The sequence below is a fragment of the Pseudophryne corroboree genome, chromosome 5, assembly GCF_028390025.1.
Source record: "Pseudophryne corroboree isolate aPseCor3 chromosome 5, aPseCor3.hap2, whole genome shotgun sequence".
Classification (NCBI taxonomy): domain Eukaryota; kingdom Metazoa; phylum Chordata; class Amphibia; order Anura; family Myobatrachidae; genus Pseudophryne; species Pseudophryne corroboree.
Genome location: NC_086448.1, coordinates 593,328,037 through 593,349,819, shown reverse-complemented (window position 1 = coordinate 593,349,819; position 21,783 = coordinate 593,328,037). Strand labels below are relative to the sequence as shown.

The following is a 21,783-nucleotide window of genomic DNA, read 5'->3' as shown; positions in this document are numbered from 1 at the left end:
AGTCATATAGTCCATAGTCTGCCCTGTTCCACTTGTACACATGTCCGTGGTTAAGTGGACAGTGGGTACAACTGCATTTTTTAGAACACGGAGTACACTTTTTCTGATGTCTCTGTACATTCTCGGTATCTACTGCTTCGTGAAGTGGAACCTAGATGGGATTTGGTACCAGGGACATACTACCTCAAACAATTCTCTAAGTCCCACTGAACTAATGGCGGATACCGGACGCACGTCTAACACCAACATAAGTGTCAAGGCCTCAGTTATCCACTTTGCAACAGGTTGACTGCTGTCATAATTCATCTTCCTCATAAAGGACTGTTAAACAGTCAATTGCTTAGTTTAAGTAGTACAAGTGGTCTTCCAACTTCCCCTCTGGGATGACGATCGACTCCCAGTAGCATCAACAGCAGCGGCATCAACAGCAGCAGTAGGCATACCACTCAAGGATCCTCTGGAGGAATCCTGGTTAGGAGAGGACTCCTCAGTCTTGCTAGTGACATGGCTTGCAGCACTACTGATGTTCCTGACTGAAGAGGAAGTTGACGTTGAGGGAGTTTGTGGTGTGGCTTCCAGGATCTTGGGTGCCTAAGTGTTTTAAGTCATCTATTATTGTCCCGGTCCCCAAAAATGGTAAGGCCAGTGAGCCAAACGATTACCGACCAATTGCTCTGACATCTCTTATAATGAAGGCCTTTGAAAGATTGGTTATGGGACACATAAAAAAAAGTATCCCAGCCAATCTGGATCCTTTTCAATTTGCATATAAAGCAAATAGGTCGACAGATGACGCTGCTATCACCTTGATTCATCGTGTGGCTACCCATCTAGAATCCACATGTTCCTCTGCGAGAATTTTGTTCGTGGATTACAGTTCGGCATTTAATACAGTAATCCCAACATCATTAGTGTTTAAATTATCTGAGTTGGGATTGAATAACTTTGTATGTAGATGGATCTTGGATTTCTTGACTAACAGGCCCCAATCTGTTAGATTGTACAATTCCCTGTCAAGCGAACTTGTAATCAGTACAGGGGTGCCTCAGGGTTGTGTACTGAGTCCCCTGCTGTACTCTCTGTTTACCTATGATTGCCATTCAAATTCGGAGTCAGTTCACATTATTAAATTTGCCGATGATATCGCAGTCGTAGGTTTAATAAGTAAGGACGATGAGTCAGAATATAGATCTGAGGTCGCTAGGTTAGAAGCTTGGAGTCAAACTAATCATTTAATTTTAAATGTAAAAAAACCAAAAGAAATTATTGTAGATTTTAGGAAAATTCACATGCAGCCTTCTTGTCCCCTAGTCGTAAATAACCAGGTTGTGGAGACAGTTGAGTCCTTTAAATTCCTGGGTATTAACATCTCCAATGACCTGTCTTGGGGTATCCATACACGATGTGTTGTTAAAAAATCTCAACAACGCCTGTTTTTATTGAGGAAAATGCGCATGGCGGGGATACGTAAGGAGATTTTAGTAAACTTTTATTCAGCAATTTTAGAGAGTGTCCTCACATACGGAATTATGGTATGGTTTGGAAACTGTACTGCTATAGAACGTAAGTCCCTTCAGAGAGTGGTTAAAACTGCAAGTAGAGTAATTGGAGTCAGCCTGCCCTGTATTCAGGATATATATGAAAAAAGGCTCCTCACTAAGGTGAAAAGTATTCTGGGAGATCTATCTCATCCAAATGGGGGGATGTTTTCTGTGTTGCCATCTAATAGGCGTTACCGTTCTATTCTTTGTCGGACAAACCGGTTAAGGGGTAGTTTTTTCCCAAAAGCAATAAACATGTTAAACCAGATAGGACCGAGATAAATTGACAATTGGGAATGTCTTGGGTTTAGGAGTGCTCTCTTCGTTCTGTTCTTATGGTCTCTGTATATGCTTGCTTTTTAGTTTTGTTGATTGTTCATTGAACTATTGATGACAATAAAGTATTATTATTATTATTATTATTACAAGAGGAAGAAGGGATTTAGTTGTCAGTGTACTGCTTACACTCTTACCCAAAGTTTCACAACTTGACACTGACTTCTGATAAATGCGCAGCAGGTGATGTATAAGGGATAATGTTCCTAGGTGGTTAACGTCCTTACCCCTACTTATTACAGATTGACAGAGAGAACACATGGCTTGACACCTGTTGTCTGGATTTGTGGAGAAATAATTCCACACCGAAGAGGTGGCTTTTTTTTAGTATTTTGCCAAGGCATCACAATGGCTTATTCATACCATGGAAAACTGGTGCCTGATTATACAAACCACATCACCATCAGAATCCTCCTCATCAAACGTCCTCCTCAGCGACAGCAACACCCATATCCTCATTCTGGTGTACTTCAACAGTGACATCTTCAATTTGAATATCAGAAACTCGACTGTGGGTGCTCGTTCCAGCACTTGCAGAGGGCATGCAAATGGTGGAAGGAGCCACCTCTTCCCATCCATTGTTGGGAAGGTCAGGCATCGCAACCGCCGAAACACTTGGACTCTCCTTGGGGATTTATAATACCATCTTATAATGCAGTTCTTTTCTGTGCTTTTTCCAGCTTAACTCTTTTATTTTTTCTAGCGGGAGGATGAGGGCTTCCATCGTCATGTGAAGCTTAACCATTAGTCATGAACATAGGCCAGGGCCTTAGCCGTTTCTTGACACTCCATGTCATAAATGTCATATTGGCAAGTTTACATTTCTCCTCAGACCATTTAAATTATTTTTTTGGGGTATTTTAACTGAACTTTGGCTTTTTAGATTTTACATGCCCTCTACTATGACATTGGGCATCGGCCTTGGCAGACAACGTTGATGGGATTTCATCGTCTATGGCATGACTAGTGACTGCAGCTTCAGCACTAGGAGGAAGTGGTTCTTGATCTTTCCCTATTTTATCCTACAAATTTTTGTTCTCCATTATTTTTCTGGAGTTATATAACAATGGGGGTAATTCCACGTTGATCGCAGCAGGAACTTTTTTAGCAGTTGGGCAAAACCATGTGCACTGCAGGGGAGGCAGATATAACATGTGCAGAGAGAGATAGATTTGGGTGTGGTGAGTTCAATCTGCAATCTAAATTGCAGTGTAAAAATAAAGCAGCCAGTATTTACCCTGCACAGAAACAAAATAACCCACCCAAATCTAACTCTCTCTGCAAATGTTATATCTGCCCCCCCTGCAGTGTACATGGTTTTGCCCAACTGCTAAAATTTTTCCTGCTGCGATCAACTTGGAATTACCCCCAATATGTGGTACAGAAGAGCGTACCTCTACACCACACAGGGCAAACCCTGTGACAATTATTTGGATTAAATATTAATAACCCCTTTATTTGGAGTAAATAATATACAGCACAGGACAGCACCCCTGCACTTATATGGCAGCACCACTGGACTGGACTTATACAGCAGTACCACTGGAATTATATGGCAGTATCACTGGAATTATACAGCAGTATCACAGGACTTATGCGGAAGCACCACTTGGACTTATACGCCAATACCACTGTACTAGATTTATACGGCAGTATCACTGGACTTACAGTGTACGCCAGTACCACTGGAATTATATGGCAGTATCACTGGAATTATACAGCAGTACCACTGGACATATATGGCAGTATCACTGGACTGGATTTATATGGCAGTACCACTGGATTTATACGGCAGTACCACTCGACACATATGGCAGTATCACTGGATTTATACGGCAGTACCACTGGACATATATGGCAGTATCACTGGACTGGATTTATATGCCAGTACCACTGGATTTATACGACAGTACCACTGGACATATATGGCAGTATCACTGGATTTATACGGAAGTACCACTGGACATATATGGCAGTATCACTGGACTAGATGTATACACCAGTACCACTGGATTTTTACAGCAGTACCAGTGGACATATACGGCAGTATCACTGGACATATACCGCAGTACCACTGGACATATGCGGCAGTATCACTGGATTTATTCGGCAGTACCGCTGGACATATACGGCAGTATCACTGGACATATACAGCAGTATCACTGGACTGGAATTATATGCCAGTACCACTGGACATATATGGCAGTATCACTGGTTTTATATGGCAGTACCATTGGACATATACAGCAGTATCACTGGACTGGATTTATATGACAGTACCACTGGATTTATACGGCAGTACCACTGGACATATATAGAGCAGTATCACTGGTTTTAGATGGCAAAACCACTGGACATATACGGCAGTATCACTGGACTGGATTTATATGCCAGTACCACTGGATTTATATGGCATGACCACTGGACATATACAGCAGTATCACTGGAATTATATGGCAGTACCACTTGACATATACAGCAGTATCACTGGATTGGATTTATATGTCAGTACCACTGGAATTATATGCCATTACTACTGGAATTATACAGCAGTACCACTGGAATTATACAGCAGTATCACAGGAATTATAAGGCAGTACCACTGGAATTATACGGCAGTATCATTGGAATTATACAGCAGTATCACTGGATTTATACAACAGTACCACTGGAAATAAACAGTAGTACCATTGTACATATACGGCAGTATCACTGGACATATACCGCAGTACCACTGGACATATACAGCAGCACAGGGAAACCACCCCTGGACTGATGCAGAATAACACAGCACCACTGCAGTGGTCTGGACTTATACAGCAACACTGGACATATGGCAGCAGAGGACACCACCACTGTGACTGGACTGATACAGCACAAGACACTACCACTGTACAGGTTCAGGATAACACAGCACCACTGCAATGGACTGGACTTATACAGCAGCACTGGACATATGGCAGCAGAGGACATCACCACTGTGACTGGACTTATGCAGCACAATACACCACCACTGAACTGATGCAGCACAACACAGCACTATTGGACTGGACTTATAAAGCAGCACTGGACCCAGGCTTGGACTGGCCCACAGGGGTACAGGGGAAACCACCGGTGGGCGCCACTGCCTGGGGGCCCACCTCCTGCTCTAAGGATCAGGTTCTAGACTGTGCACTTGAATTATACATTATACATATGTTACCTTATACCGGACTATTGTGGATTTTCTATAGTGCATTGCTGTTATTAATCTGTTATTAATCTGGCACATTATCATGCATGCAGAAGTTTAATTTACTGTATATATTTATGAAGGGGCCCAGACGTTGCACTCTAATGGTTAGTCAAACCAATGAGGTGGAAGGCCACACCCTCTCTGCAGACTGGCGACACCCATAACATGGGCCCCTACCACTGCATTCCCCCGGTGGGCCCTACATGCCCCAGTCCGACACTGACTGGACCTATGGCAGCAGAAGAAACCACCACTGTGACAGGACTGACGCAGCACAGACACCACCACTGGACTGATACAGCACAACACAGCACCACTGGACTGGACTTATACAGCAGCACTGGACATATGGCAGCAGAGGACACCACCACTGTGACTGGGCTGATGCAGCACAAGACACTACCAATGAACTGATGCAGGACACTGAGGATGGAGACACGTCCTCTCTCTACACTCTCCAATGCCGGAGTGAAAATAGCAGAGACGCGCGGCTCCTTATATGGAATTCAAACCCCTCGAGAATCTGACAGTGGCATGATGACTTTTTGCCTTGTTCTGGTTTATGAGTCAGGCAGCAAAACCCGAGCCTGACTCAGATCCGGGCTCGGGTATTGAAGTTTGTGTGTGTGTGTGGGGGGGGGGGGTTTGGTTCTCAGGGGACTGAACCTGTTCATCTCTATTAAAAAGTGACAGACCTACCATCAGAACTCAACAGTGGTGACATTTTGAAAGCAAAACAAGGTTTTTTTTTAAATTGCTGTTTTAAACATCTCTGCTAAATCCTTTACTAAATCATACCCATTCAAATTCTACCAATCACAACTGTTACTAGGATTGTGACTCTAGCCAGGATGTAGGGCCCGAGGGTTGTTCCCATCATGGACTCAAGGCACCTGAATTTGGCTTGCATAGTGCCTGGATTGATCTTTGAAGTCTATAGACCAACCACTTAGCCACTTGGCGTATACTTAGGAAGCTTCAGGCATACATTCTGCAACCTGAGGAGCCACCAGGAATGTCCATATAATGTTATGGCTGCTCCTCTTCTTACTTGTGCCCTACTATCTTAACATGACACTATAATATCACAGGCCGGATGTGATGATGCATGTGTTTGGCGGCCGTGCGGGATGCCGGCCAAACTCTGATGTTTTTTTAAGGGGGCAATCACTTACAAGGCAAAACCATGCCTTGTAAGTGATTGCCCCTTTGAAAAAATGTCCCTTTGGCCGACATCCTGCACGGCCAACGTACTCAGGCGTCATTACATCCGGCCCCACATATTTGGCTGGCGGTGCTGGTACATGGTCGGCTATAGCCCTGCACTGCCTCCATTATCTTAGCTCTTTTATTATGAGACTTTCTACTAACATTACGTGAAAAACACTCCATTATCATATTTGTCTCAGTGTTCATTAAAGTGTTTTGATTTTTTGGCACATCAACATACAGCATAAGATATTGATGCTATATTTATACTGGACAACAACAGCAACAACAAATAACATTTATATAATAATAGAAATACATTACTATTATAATCATGAAAATGTGTCTATGCTTACCTGTCCAACATACAATGCTTTTTTCACTTCTTGTTCTTCAGTAACATACAATGGTTCCCATGACCATCCTCGCTTGACTCTTACATGATTTACAAGTTTAGTGTGTTGATTAATAGAGTTTAGGAAAATCATACTTATGGCACAAGGCCATATTAATGAAAGCTCAAAGAGAATAGACAGCCATATACATATGTCTCTCATATTGCTCTTTCCAAAGTAAAAATAAACAAGTTATATACAAAATTTTATGCTGCAATTAACATTTTGGTTGAGTCTGTGCTGTAGAACACATAATTCCATTGTCTTCACAATTCTGGGGGAAAAGAAGAGAAAAAATACTTTATAATAAAATACATTAAAGAGATTAAAAAAAAAAACATGATACATCTATTCACCATTGATCTATATCTCAAATATGTAGTTTTATACAGTGTATGTATGGATGTGTATATTGATTAATAATTTCCACTGCCATTACTTACAACTGTCAGTCTTAGGTACACTGAAAAACATAATAAAAATAGTTGTTTTCTGTATAATTCAATGTTTGCTAAAATTGACATATTCAGTTCTAAGAGTAAAAAAAAATACCAATAATTTTTAGCATGAATGTTCTGCATTACAAACACAAGTACTGTGTAAACATGACACCTGAAATAATTAAGAATTATCTACTAAGAGGATTCCAATAGCAAAGCACACATTGAGAATGGTGAAAGACATGAGTGAGCAAATAGCATTTAATGTGGATATATTTGAATTTAGAAAAAAAGGGTTAGGATAGAATATAAAGAGGTAATGATTACATCTAGAAGATTAACTAGAAAGTCCAACACGTGACATATGTGAAGAAAAAGCAGGTAGTAAAGTTAACTACTAGAACTTTCAAAAAGACACTTTCCCACCACACCTAATCAGTCTGTTTCGTGTCTTTATTTGGCACAATATGAAGGAAATGTAGGGATTAGATCCCTCCTCATTTGTGAAAAAGAGTATTTATTTTTAGCGTACTGCTTCATGCTATTGTCTAGTGCTCATCAGAAAAAACTAATAATATGGGACATGGGGGGTCATTCCGAGTTGATCACTAGCTGAAAATGTTCGCTGCGGTGCAATTAATGAAAAAAAACGGCACTTCTGCACATGTGTATGCGGCACAGTGCACATGCGCGACATACTTTCACAGCGGCAGATGTATTTTTACACAAGGTCTGGCAAAGCTTTTCAGTCGTACTGCTGCCCGCAGAGTGATTAACATGAAGTGGGCGTTTCTGGGTGTCAACTGACCGTTTTCAGGGAGTGTCCGAAAAACGCAGGCGTGCCAGGAAAAACGGAGGCGTGGCTGGCCGAATGCAAGGCGTGTTTGTGACGTTAAATTCGGAACTGAATGGGCTGAAGTGATCGCAAGCGCTGAGTAGGTCTGAAGCTACTCAGAAACTGCACAATTTTTTTTTGTAGCCGCTCTGCGATGCAATTGTTTGTACTTCTGCTAAGCTAAGATACACTCCCAGAGGGCGGCGGCTTAGCATTTGCACGGCTGCTAAGAACTGCTAGCGAATGATCAACTCGGAATGACCCCCATTGTTTCAAAGAGTGAATGCTACTTCCCTCTCTCTCTAGGTCATAGGTTTGCAAACTCAGTCCTCATTACCCCACACAGTGCATGTTTTCCAGGTCTTCTCACAGAATCACAAGTGAAATAATTAACTCCAACTGCAGAACTTTAAAAATGTGTCTGTGAGTAATTAATACACCTGTGCACCTGCTGGGTTACCTGCAAATCATGCACTGTGTGGGGTAATGAGGACCGAGTTTGCAGAACTATGGTCTAGGTCCTAGGTGAGGGTGATAAAGGACATTACTTTCCAGCAGTATCCTATTAAAACTGCTCATGATTTCTCACTGGTAATCATTCAGAGAGTAAGGTTTTTGTTTTTATGGGGAGCTCTTTGCTACAGATGAAAATACAAGAATATATAACAAAACTGTGGCAGTGTAAATATAACTAAAAATCAAAGTTAATCACCACACCTATCTCAAAAACCTGGCATCCCATTTATTACTTCATGTTAATTATTACAAAATAGTGTTGGCTAATAGCATCAAATTACAAATTACCATACGGTGGGCCTGATTCATACCTGATCGCTGCTGTGCATTTTCATACAGCGGGTGATCAGGTCTAAACTGCGCATACATATGCACCGCAATGCGCACGTGTGTCTGACAACAACCAAGGGCATCGCCGGTCAGAGACGGGATGGTGCGAAAAATCTGATCACATGGGCGTACACATACGATCACACACTTTCACGGCGAATTTACACTCCCCCTGGAGGCGGCGACTATTTGAATGTGGGACAGCAAAGTTAGCAGCCCAGCAATCAGGTCTGAGTCACCCTCTATGTTATCTGTTTAACACATTTTGCTACAGTACTTCTATGTTACTTAATTTTTGCTTTGAATATTAAAATTTATATTTATATATATATATATATATATATAAAACAGTCCCAGCTCCGGCACTCCATGGTATCCAGTGTAGTCACTTGGCCTGGTGCCCTCCTCTAAACAGCATGCATGGCTGCGCACTACATATTCCTCCAACGGAGGCACTCAGGACTTACTTGAAAAAAAAAGACACAAACAAGTTTTTCAGGTGGGCCCACCTGAAAAACTTGTTAGTGTCTTTTTTCAAGTAAGTCCTGAGTGACGCCATTGGAGAAATATATATATAAATTGATTATTTTTTATTTATTTGTGTTCAAATTTTTAGTATATGGCCCATCGGAATGATAATCATTTTGGGGCATGGTTATATCAATCAAGATGTTAATGTGGATGTGATAAATATTTTTTTTGTAAATTGAAATGTACATTTTTTTATTTTTATGCAAATTACCATAGGTTTCTTGCCAGGAGAAGGACTCCAATAAGAGCCCATCCTAGTGAAGAGCTGGAAGTACTGTAGTAGCCTAAAGCTATCACACTGTTTCCTAGTTTGGATTCCCGGCCCACAATGCACAAGTGTGACCATAGGATATAGCATGCGTCACTGGGGGCAATGGAATCCTCCAGGTCCTCCAGGTCCCTCTCCAAAATAATTGCAAAATAGTAGCCCATAGACTACTATAGGGTAATACCATTTTTGCTTTCCAGGGCTTGGTAACTCTGGAAGCACAGCAGCCCCCATTTAGGGGCTGCCTTTGAGGACAAAAATGGAAGGACCACAGAAAATATCCTAGATATCTGTGGTAATTCCTCCATAGTAAATGTGGGGATCCTTAATATTTGCAGGTATTACCCCAAAATCTTTGCTTTCGGGGAATATCCTGCAAATATTTAATGTTAAATAGCCCCATTTGTGACTCCAAATAGATTTTCTGACTATACAAGACTATTAAATAAAATCTAAGTTGAGTATATATTTAAAAACAATTCTGTTTCTTCCAGATGTCCGGAGTAGTGAGTGGTGGTTATTTTTTAAACCATTAATACTTGCAAAAGAAGAGTTTCATTTTTCCTTTGCAAAGCCACAATATACTAAATGTAGCTAAAACCTAATTCAGTGTTTTCATAGATAGGAATCTGTATATCTTGTAAGCTACATTATAAATAGATTTTAAATTTACAGACTATATACTCAGCACATACAGTACATATACTTCAATGTCATTCTTTGAACTATCACTGATAAATAGGAAACGATAAACACAATAATTCTGAGAAACTCTCCTCTAGTTATTAATCCCCAATATAGTTGATGCAGAAGCAAACATTTACAGAGGATATTATCTGTTTAAACAGCTGCATATCTTCATACAGTTTGAACAGGGATTTTAAATGTCTATTTCCCTGTTGCACAATCCTTATCATTTTATTGCTCTTTTCTCTTTGCAAATACAGATCTCATTCCGAGATATATCTACATCTGTCAGTTTAAATCCTGATAAATAATATTACTAAGAGCACATGGTACATTATGCCATCACTATAGCTTTAAAGGTGTTCCAATCCTCCAATGCCGCATATACAATCAGCGGGATGCACACTGTATCTAACTTAAGTGCATCTCAAAGCACAATCCTCTTCAAGTGATAACATTATTAATTTAAAGATGTATTATAATAGTTTAAAAGGAGATATATATATAATATATATATATATATATATATATATATATATATACACATACACACAAACACTTTATATATACAGTATATAAATACATATATATGGATATGCACACACATGTACTATGGTAACTTTGACTGTAGCTTTTACAATAAATACAATTTGCCCAAGTGTCTATAATGCTACAATAGTTTGGGCATAACCATGCAACAGAATAAATAGGTGTCAGTGAAACAAACATTCCTATAGTAATAGTCAAAAGCAAAGCAATTTTATATAAATGTGGCAAGGCTGGCAAACTGTCCCCAACCATTTAAAGCTGTTGCTTCTTTCTCTATATTTGTACACATTTTTTATCATGAATTACCAATATATCCTAAAGTATGCTATTGATGACAATGACATCATTGTTACTGCATACTATAGATAGAGGGGAATATTTATTACATGCCGCATTTCAATGTGGATGGGGTGTGATAAATTTGCCAAATTCTCAATGCATTACATGTATATGTCACAAGGATGTATCAAATATCACATGCATTGACAGAGCTTGCTAGAAAGCTCTATCCCTGCAAATTCTGTCACCACAATTCTCACTCTTGTCACAAAAAATACCCTAAGTGTGTGACTGCACATGCTCCATTGTCCATCCCCCCACGACACCCCCATGCTCTGCTTATACTTACCTGCAGCCAGGACTGATGATCGGTGAGCCTGTGAGGGCAGCCAGTCATCTGATTCTGTGCTCCTGCTGTGACCTTCAGTGCAATAAAGTTAAATGCTGACTTCACAATATCTGATTTCACTTTACTGCATTGGAGGATATGGCAGGATAACAGCAAGCAGGGGACAGGCTGCCCTCACCGATCACCGGTCCCTAGGTGCAGGTAAGTGTTACTTTTACCTTTGTTTTTTTATAACTTTTTTTACACATTGATTAGTCTATGGTCTATGAGACACACATGGCTGATCACATGGTATGGATTCGAGCTCTGCCTTCACTGCCAGTGGGCAAGGATGGCTGAGCTACAGTAGGTTAACTGGGGGGAAGCCTGGATAAAGCCATCTGAAATAGCATTATTATCACAGGGCTCCATCCATTGGGGTCACTCCGAGTTGATCGCTCGCTAGTTTTAGCAGCCATGCAAACGCTATGCCGCCGCCCACTGTGGAGTGTATTTTAGCTTAGCAGAAGTGCGAACGCATGTGTAGCCGAGCTCTACAAAAACAGTTTGTGCAGTTTCCGAGTGGCTCTGAACCTACTCAGCGCTTGCGATCACTTCAGCATATTCATGTCTGGATTTTACGTCATACACCCGCCCAGAGAACGCCCAGCCACGCCTGCATTTTTTTAGACATGCCTGCATTTTTGCAAACACTCCCTGAAAATGGTCAGTTGACACCCAGTAACACCCCCTTCCTGTCGATCTTCTTGGGGCCGCCAGTGCGAAGGAAAACTTTGCTAGAACTTGAGCACAACCACAAAGAGCTTTGTACCCGTACGTCGCGCGTGCACATTGCAGGGCATACACACGCGCAGAAATTGCATTTTTTCTGCACTGCGAAAATTGGCAGTGAACGATCAACTCAGAATGACCCCCATTATTTTTTCACAATTTCATTTTAGTAGATTTGGGCAGATCACATTTCCCATTACAAGTATGGGAAATGCTATCTGAATACTAAAAAATATGCTAATTTAAGAAATTGGAGAAGAAATTTGCAAACTATCATACAATTGTCACTCAGGTAATAATAAACTTAGGTAGTAAAAAAAATATTGATAAAGACCTGTATGCTCATGAAACTTTCAATGCCAAATGCCCTGTGTTGCTAAAGTTCAGCTTCATCTTGAAAAGGCAACTGTCCATAAATTAGTTAGTACAGCCCAGATTTGGATTTACACTATAGAGGTGTTGTGATTTTACATTGCAAGGTTGTATCAATTGTTGCATGCAGGAACAGAACTTGTGAGAAAGCTCTGTATTGCAAATCCTCTCCCCAAACTTCTCATGGTATTTTTCAGAAAAAAATACCATGATATTGTAATGGCACATGTGCCGCTGCCAGCTAGCCAGGGACAGTGCTTCCATTGGGCTGCTACCTAAGGGTATTTGGCCCACTGAGGCTGCATGTGAAAAAAATGAAGACTGTATCTAACATCCTTAATATGCTTACTGCTCATGACAACTGTGTCTGCAGCTACACCAGTTATTATTTATTTATACTTGCTGCACTATTGGCCATCAGAATTATCAGCGAAGTGCAGTTGGAAGGCAGCAGCATGGGCAATCCATTCCCTTCCATCTCCTTTCCTTCCTTCTAGTCAAATATGTAAGCTCTGCCTTCCAGGCTGAATGAGCAGCAGGAGCCAGGCAGGTAAGGGAACTGTTTAATGGCTTTTTTTAAAGTGTAATTGAGGTTATTGGGTGCTATGAGAGGGAAGTTAATTGTTGCTGGGCTGAAAAGATTAATAAGTGTTAGGTGGCAGGAGTTAATGGGTGCTGAGAATGAATGGTTTAAAAGGTGGGGGTAATTTGTGCTGTGAGGGAGTTAATGGTGCTGAGAGTGAATGTGTTAATAGATGCTGGGTGGGGGGAGGTTAAGGGGTGCTAACAGGGTGGACAAATGTGTTTGATAAATTGATTTTTAGAGAGGAACATGTTAAGGAGGCTAAGGGCCATATTCAATTAGAGTCAGAAACTGCCGTCCTGTTGGAAAGACGGCAGTTTTCGCCTGGAATAGGTCGATAGGGGTTCTGACCTATTCAATCCGGCCTCATTTTTTCCTACAAGTCGGGAAATCCAACTTGTCAGAATGCTGTTGTAAAGCATGTGGATCGGCGGAATAGCTGTCAATCCACGTGCTTCTGTTGGAAAAAATCTGGCAGGTTTTGGCCCCGTTTCCAACCATCTCAGTCCGACTTTGAAAAATTTTGAATTGAGATGAGAGAGCTGAGAGGAGGAGACATGGAGAGCAGCGGGGAGATGGGGAGAGCAATAGGAGAGCAGGAGCCAAGCAGCTACAGCACAGCATAGCAGGAGGATGGGGCACCGCCACCACTCACGGTAGCATCCACCCGGCTCCAGCAAGCAAGGTCCGACTTCCTGGAGCTGAGTGGATGCTGCTGTGAGGTTTGGCAATCCAACTATTTATAAATTTGGATTGAGATGGTACGGAACGGCCAAATCCGACAGGATTGAATAGGTCCTGTCGGATCCATTCTGACAAATTCATGTCGGAATGGATCCAACTTGAATTGACTATACCCCTATGTTGGTGAATTGATTAATGGTTTGTTGTGGGGAGTGGGTTAATGGGGGCTGGTGGTGAATGAATAAATGGGTTCCTGGTGGAGGGATGTTAATAGGTGCTGATAGTATGGATGAATGTGTTAGTTCTGGGAGGATGAATTGATTAATGAATTTTTGATGAGCAACGGGTTAATGGGTGAAGATTGGGAATAGTTAATGGATGCTGCTTGAGAGGTGGATTGGTAGATGGGGTTGATGGGGTGAAGTGAATGGACATATTGGGTGATCTGGTACTGCAACAAAGTGTAACATATTTACAAACAGGATGTGTATACAAAAAAGGACTCACGCCATTGTCATAGACTTTGGTAAACACATACTTGTGGTGTTATGTAAATGGATTGAAGCAGTGTATTGGAAAATTAGGGGAGGCAATGTCAAGCTTTGCCTGGGGCATCTAGAAACCTTGCACTGACCCCCTGTCTACCCTGTAATTCTGTCAAAAGACTGCTGCTAAACTTACACTATGCTTGAATGCCCAGTCATCTCCCAGCCATGCCCCTTCAGCCACAAGTGGATATGTGAAAGAGTTGTGTATGACTCAGAATTGTCCATATACAGTATGATTAGCTACGGTGCATGTAGTATGAAAAGCTGCTTGAATTCAACTCTTCATAATCTTAATAGTGAGCATACACTGCCAACACAATACTGAACTCTGGCTCATATAAAATGAGTCTAGTGAATCTGCAAAATAGAAGACACAATAGAGTAAAGAGAACAGCAAAGGAAATATTACTCACTCAATGACGTGCATCCCCTTTCACTGTTCTTAAGTAGTGCAGTAAAAAAGTAGATTACCTACCAGTGTGGAATAAAGAAAATAAAGTAATGTGACAAATAGAATTTTGAAGCCACATACATATAATCTTCTTGACAAAGAACATTCAGTTGATTTAAGTAAAATATTAGGGAAGGCAGATCTTTTTGTGAAAATATCAACATAAAAATTCTGTTATGCTTTTGATCTGAATGGATTATTTGCATCAATGTAGGTTTAGTGTCAGGTCTCAGGTTTTGTCTGTCCCCGGAGGGGGCACTAGTGGGTCAGTGTTGGTGCAATGTACAAAGCGTGGAGGCAATATGAAAGTCGTGCGCATATGCGCTGATGTTTATTAGCACAGAGGTAACAAAGCAGATGATATAATAATGAATAATAACTGAAGACCGGCAATGTAGCAAACAATGATAGATAACTGAAACCAAAAGTAACTGAAGGTCTCTTGCAACAAAATATGAAATAACTTAATTGGCTGAATGCAGATGAATAAACAAAACTCCAGTAATACTTGAAAGCACAGTCTCTGTATAATATGAAATGAACGGATAACTGAATGCAGATGGATTGAAAAGCAGAACTCCGGTATTATTTAGAAACACACAGTCTCTGTATAACACAATATGAAATGAACTGAAAACTGAAATGCAGATGGAAAAGGCAGAACTCTGGTATTATTTGAAAATACACAGTCTCTATATAGCATAAGTCCTTATGGCCTCACTAGCCCCAAGCTGGAGACAGTCTCAATGCAATTAGTTGGTAAACTGCTGAGATGCACAGGTTGATATACTAATAACGAAGTGCACAGGTAAGGAAATGGAATGAACACCTGAGGAGAGTCTCTTACTGCTGATGAGCTTGTAGCTGTGGTTTGAAGTCCAGAGTAAACAGGAGAATTGCAGAGTGATGAATGATGAGAGTAACCACGGTGAATAACTGGAGACAGGAACATGGGAACAACAACGGAGGAATCACTGGAGACAGGAACACGGGAACAACAACGGAGGAATCACTGGAGACAGGAACACGGGAACAACAATGGAGGAATCACTTGAGACAGGAACACGGGAACCAGGAGAACTAGACACACCATATGTGACTCGTTGTCCGAGGCGATGTGAGTGAGCACCGGACAGGAACTTATACCCCTTGCTCTGCAGTGATTGGTCACAGGGCCCTGGCTAGAAGAACACAGCGCTGGATTGGATGCCGGGATCAGCTGAGTGTTAACTGGAGCTGGTGATTAACCGGGAGAATAATTCTATAGACAGTTAATGCAATGCACTGCTGGTTGCTGGCTGGGATCAGTAGTGCACCGGGAGTTAATGCTGTTTAGCTAAAAGCACTGTGTACTCCAGGCTGCTGGCTGAAACCAGTGGTTACCAAAAGATAGAACTGGTTAGGTGGAGCACAGTGAGCTGTGGGCTGCAGGAGACTGAAGACTGGAACTGCTGGGACCTGTAGTTCCACAGGTCCAATTCACAGGGAATACTATGAAAACAGAGGACTGAAGCCAGGAGACGCCTGTTCACTGGAAGTGATGCAATGGAGAATGCAGATTCCTGACATTTAGGATGTGAGAAAATGAATTTAGCAGCAATTTGTATTCTTTAGAAAAAGTAAATTACAGTACAAGCTCTTTAACATTTTTAGTTTTCTCTTTGTTTGCTGCAAGACAAAAATGTTATATGAGGAAGATGTGGATAAAATTTATTTTTTTTCAGTTTCCAAAAACATTTGTTTATAGCCAGTTTCCAGGTCTTATATTGGTAAAACAAAGCCTTTTGTTTTTGCAATATTGTTCCAAAAACCCAGAAACATTTCCAAAACTGAGATAAGTAAGGTACTCAAGTACCAGCTTAAAAATCCTTATATCTAAGCACACACATGATGCTTGGTAAAAGAAGCACATTTAATTCTAGAAGGCAACATAGGATGCAAAATGGCTGGAAGCATACAATCTGTATATCCTAGATGATACCATTGCTATGAAAGAAACCTTTCTTAGATGTTGGTCTCTCCAGATATTGTATCCTCCAAGGAGATGAAGTTGGATTTAACTTTTGAGCATCTCTATGGTCAGTCTTCGTAGTACAATTATAATGCCCATCAAAGCGGAGACTTTAATTGGGCTCTGGAACCTGCTATAGATACTTCAACAGGAGCCATCTGTTCATCTATTAAGGAGGCAAGGAGATTTTGAACAATTTTACATGATTTTCAACTTGTGGATTCATGGAGACTGCTACACCCAGTGGAGAGAGTCTACATGTTTTACTCCTCCCCCACATAACACGTATTCACGTATAGATTATTTTTTTTATTGATAACTCCAGTCTAGATATGTTGCTTGAAGTGTCAATAGGCCAGATTATGGGATCAGATCACGCCCCAATTACTTTAACCTCTTGCTCTCATACTCCTAAATCTCAGCATTGGCATTGGAGATTGAACGAACAATTGATTACAAACTCTCACTGTAAGAACAAGCTCCTAAGATTTATTGATGATTATACTGCATTCAATGTACAGTATCTGCAGATGTTTCCTCATTTTCCATTTGGGAAGACCATAAAAGTGTCATTAGGGGACATTGTATTTAATTAGGATCTTCTCTCAAAAAGCAAAAGATAAAATGTAGAAAGGCCAAGATAAAATCACTAGACTTAATACATAAGGACACTAGGGTTTCCGATACCTACATATAACTTCAGGCTCTTTGCTTAACAATATTGTTAAGAGGGCCTTCAGACTTTGCAGGCATACTTATTACAGGTGGAGCAACCGACCCAGTAAAATGTTGGCAAAAGCCCTCCAAGCACAAAGATCTCTGACATATATACAGAAAATGAAAGAAACCTCTGGGCTTTTGAATGCTGCTGATGAGGCTATTGCCAACATTTTTCATGAGTATTACACAGGATTTTATAATCTTACCCAGTCCCGTACTCCCTCTCATTACTTTTGGAGACGCTGCTGCTGTGACGGAGACATGCGGAGAACCGTACGTGACGCGACGTGCACGCGCGTGCACGTGCAGGATGGAGCAGGAAGGAGTCTTGTGCCGGGATCGGAGGAGCAAGGAGTGAGATGAACCACAAACTGATGGACAGACAAGGAGTTTGGAGCCATAGCCAGGAGCAAGGAGCCTGGGGGTGTAACCGGGGAGACTGGTGCTGGGAACCAGAGCCGGGAAGCAGTAGCAATGGAGACTGGTGCCAGAAACTGCTGAGAGGATCCGGGCTGTGACCAGGGAGCCAGGAGGGACGGAGTTGCTGGGAGCTTGAAGCAGTGTGTGGGAGCTTGTGCTAAGGCTGACCCACAAAATAGAGAGGTAAAGGAAGGATAAAAAGGAGCTGGGAGCTGTGACCAGTGAGTGGGTGGGTGCTGCAGGAGGACCAGGCACTCTCCGGATATGCAAGTATCATCACTATCACGTTCCCTTGATTGTACTGATTATATTTTCAATTACTGTTCTGTTATGAATATTGTCTCTCTCCACTGTCACACATTCTTTTCATTGTTTTGATTGTATTTTCAATTACTGTTCTGTTGTTTATTGTTTCTCTTCACAGCTAGGCTGTACCGTATTGTATTACATAGTTTGTATTGTTTTTCTAAAGGTAACAGGGAGTTAGGCTTTACAAAAAAAATGGGTGGAGCTGTGATTGAGACTCTCACTCAGTACATGTCGTGCAAGATGTATGCACACCTGGAGCAGCCGTACCCGTGTGAATACATCTGTGTGAGGTGTGTGCGAACGGTTGCACTGGAAGCCCAGGTAACTGATCTAGAGCAAACCGTTACGCGACTGAGGGATATTCACAATCTTGAGCAAAGCTTAGTTATAATGTTGGAGGAGTTGTGGGAGGGGACACAGGTAGACAAGGACGAACAGATAGCCAACTGAGTCATGGTTAGAAGGAAGAAATAGAGGGTTAGGCACGACATCTCTGAACTACCAAACCCCAACAAATTTGCCCGATTGGATGAAGTTTCGGTGGAAGGTAGTAAAGAAATGATGGAGCTGGAGACTGTTCCCTCTAGCATCAGGAGGAGCGGTCCCTCCGGCACCAATGGGACAAAAGAAAGTGAGGTACCTAGTCAGATTCTGGTGGTAAGGGATTCTATTATCAGGAAGACAGATAGGCTAATCTGCTACCAGGACCATGATCGGCGTACAGTCTGTTGTCTCCTGGGTGCTCGGGTATGGCACATCGCGGACTGGATAGAAAGATTTTTGGGATGGGCTGGGAACAACCCAGCAGTCTTTGTGCACGTTGGCACCAATGACAAAGTTAGTGGTAGGTGGGGTGTCCTTAACAAAGATTCTAAGGACTTAGGCCAGAAACTAAAGGCAAGGACATCTAAGGTAATATTCTCTGAAATATTACCTGTGCCACGCGCAAGCCAAGGGAGGCAGAGGTAGATTAGGGAGGTAAATGTGTGGCTTAAAGTCTGGTGAAGGAAAGAGGGGTTTGTGTTCCTGGAACACTGGGTGGACTTCTCAGTCAGGCGCAATCTTCTTTGTCATGATGGATTGCACCTGAATGAGGGGGCAACGGTGCTGGGGAGGATGATTAAAAAGTTGGAGGAGTTTTTAAACTAGGTGCCTGGGGGGGAGGGTTTAGCTAGAAACTAAGGGTCATGCAGTAAGAATAGTGGAGATGGAGGTAGTGAATCAAATGGTGGTGAAGAAAGGGGATCGAAAGAGCAGCTTGCAAGGGTATTAACATGGGTACTAACGAGGGTATTACCAAAAGTATTGCCAAAACACTAAATAACAACGATTATGGGTCAACATCACTGCATATAGAAAATGATGTTCCCAGCACTAGGGGAAATGCTTATCTTAAATGCATGTATATAAACGCTAGGAGCCTTGCAGGTAAAAAGGGGGAACTAGAAGTCCTTGCAGCAAGCAAACAGTATGATATTATAGGCATTACTGAAACTTGGTGGGACGAATCTCATGATTGTACAGTCATTCTAGAGGGTTATACGCTGTTCATGAGAGACAGATTAAATAAACGGGGGGGAGGAGTATGTCTTTATGTAAAGTCGTTTTTAAAACCTGAAATACGGGAAGATATTCACGAGGAGACTGTAGATACTGTTGAGACGATATAGGTAGAAATTGCATCTGGAAGTAAGAGAACAAAACATATAGTATGCTACAAGCTGCCTGGTATGTGTATGATGAGGAATTGTTACTGAAAACATTTTAAAAAGCAGCAGGAGTAGGTGACGTATCCGGAGATAAATTGGGCAAACAACTCATGTGATACTGCTAAAGGTAATATGGGTTGAAACACACTAAATGATAACTATTTATTTCAACTAATTGAGGAACCAATTAGGTACAATGCAATCTTAGACCTGGTATTAACTAACAATGGGGAATTGATATAAAATATTATAGTAGGGGAACCCATGGGAAACAGCAACAACAATATGGTCACATTCAATATCAGATTTCATAAGCAGTCCTATATTGGCTCAACTAAGACTCTAAACTTTAGCAAAGCCAACTTTTAAATGATAAGGGAAGCTTTAAGGGACATTGAATGGGAAATTTTGTTTCCACGCTAAAATACTATGGAGAAATAGGCGGTATTAAAATCACTGCTCATTAATAAAATTCACAAATTTATTCCCATGGGAAGCAAAGTATTAAAAATTCCAAACCAATGTGACTTAACAAAAAGATTAAGGCACTAATGGGCAACAAAAGGCAAGCATTCAAAAAATACAAATCAGATGGGAATGCGGAGTCATTTCAGCACTATAAGGATTGCAACAAAATTATTTCTATTTTTTCAACGAAATATGCAAATAAGAAATAAGAGCGGCTAAAGTAGGAACTGAAAAGCTAATAGCTATGGAAAGTAAATTAAACCCCATTTTTTTAAAAATATATCAACAGCAAAATATTAAAAAAGAAAGTATAGGCCCTTTAACGGACAAGCTGGGAGTCTTAATCAAAAATGATAATGACATAGCGGACAAACTAAATGAGTTTTTCTCATCAGTGTTCACAAGAGAGGACCAGATGCAGGGATTAACACACAATCTCAATAAGGATATTGTCCCACTGCTAAGTGCTTATTTGAGTGAGGAGGTATACTGTGACAGATTAAAAAAATAAGATTAATAACTCACCTGGTCCTGATGGAATTCACCCAAAGGTTCTCATGGAGCTTCACTCTGAACTAGCAAGACCACTATTATTGATTTTCAATGACTAGCTTACATCAGGCATTGTTTCCAAAGACTGGCGTATAGCGGAACTAGTACCGATATTCAAAAAGGGAAGTAAAGCTGAACCAGGTAATTATAGACCAGTTAGTCTTACATTTATAGTGGGGAAAATACTGGAAGGTATTCTAAGGGATAGTATACAGAAGTTCCTTGATGCCAATAGGGTTATTAATGGGAACCAACATGGATTTATGAAGGATAGATCATGTCAAACAAACTTATTAGGCTTTTATGAAACAGTGTGAACCTTGATCAGGGTAAGGAGGTGGATGTAATATTTTTAGACTTTGCTAAAGCTTTCGACACAGTACAGCACATGAGACTTATCTATAAGTTACATGAACTAGGGCTAGGGAGCACAATATGCACCTTGATCAGAAATTAGTTAGACAATAGGGAGCAGCGCGTTGTGGTAAATTACACTTTTTCAAATTGGACTGAAGTACTAAGTGGTGTGCCACAGGGGTCTGTACTTGGACCACTATTGTTCAACATTTTCATTAACGATCTAGCATTAGATCTGGAGAGCATGATGTCAATTTTTGCAGACAATACCAAATTGTGTAAGGTTATAAATACGGAGGGAGATGCTGAGTCTCTCCAGAGTGACTTA

At 41.1% G+C, this 21,783-nt stretch overlaps 1 protein-coding gene across 3 annotated transcripts in view; it reads right to left on the bottom strand.

Moving 5' to 3' along the window:
- The window catches only part of LOC134928092 (cadherin-19-like), a 213,782-nt gene that overhangs the window by 165,255 nt on the left and 26,744 nt on the right, over positions 1 to 21,783 (bottom strand). For 2 of the 3 annotated variants that reach the window (XM_063923397.1, XM_063923398.1), the window contains one exon: positions 6,678 to 6,990. In XM_063923397.1, coding sequence (XP_063779467.1) covers positions 6,678 to 6,878 — 201 coding nt within the window. In that variant the 5' untranslated portion in view covers positions 6,879 to 6,990. Of the gene's footprint in view, positions 1 to 6,677; positions 6,991 to 14,871; positions 14,931 to 21,783 lie in introns of those variants that run through there. The other variant, XM_063923396.1, reaches the window with a different exon arrangement.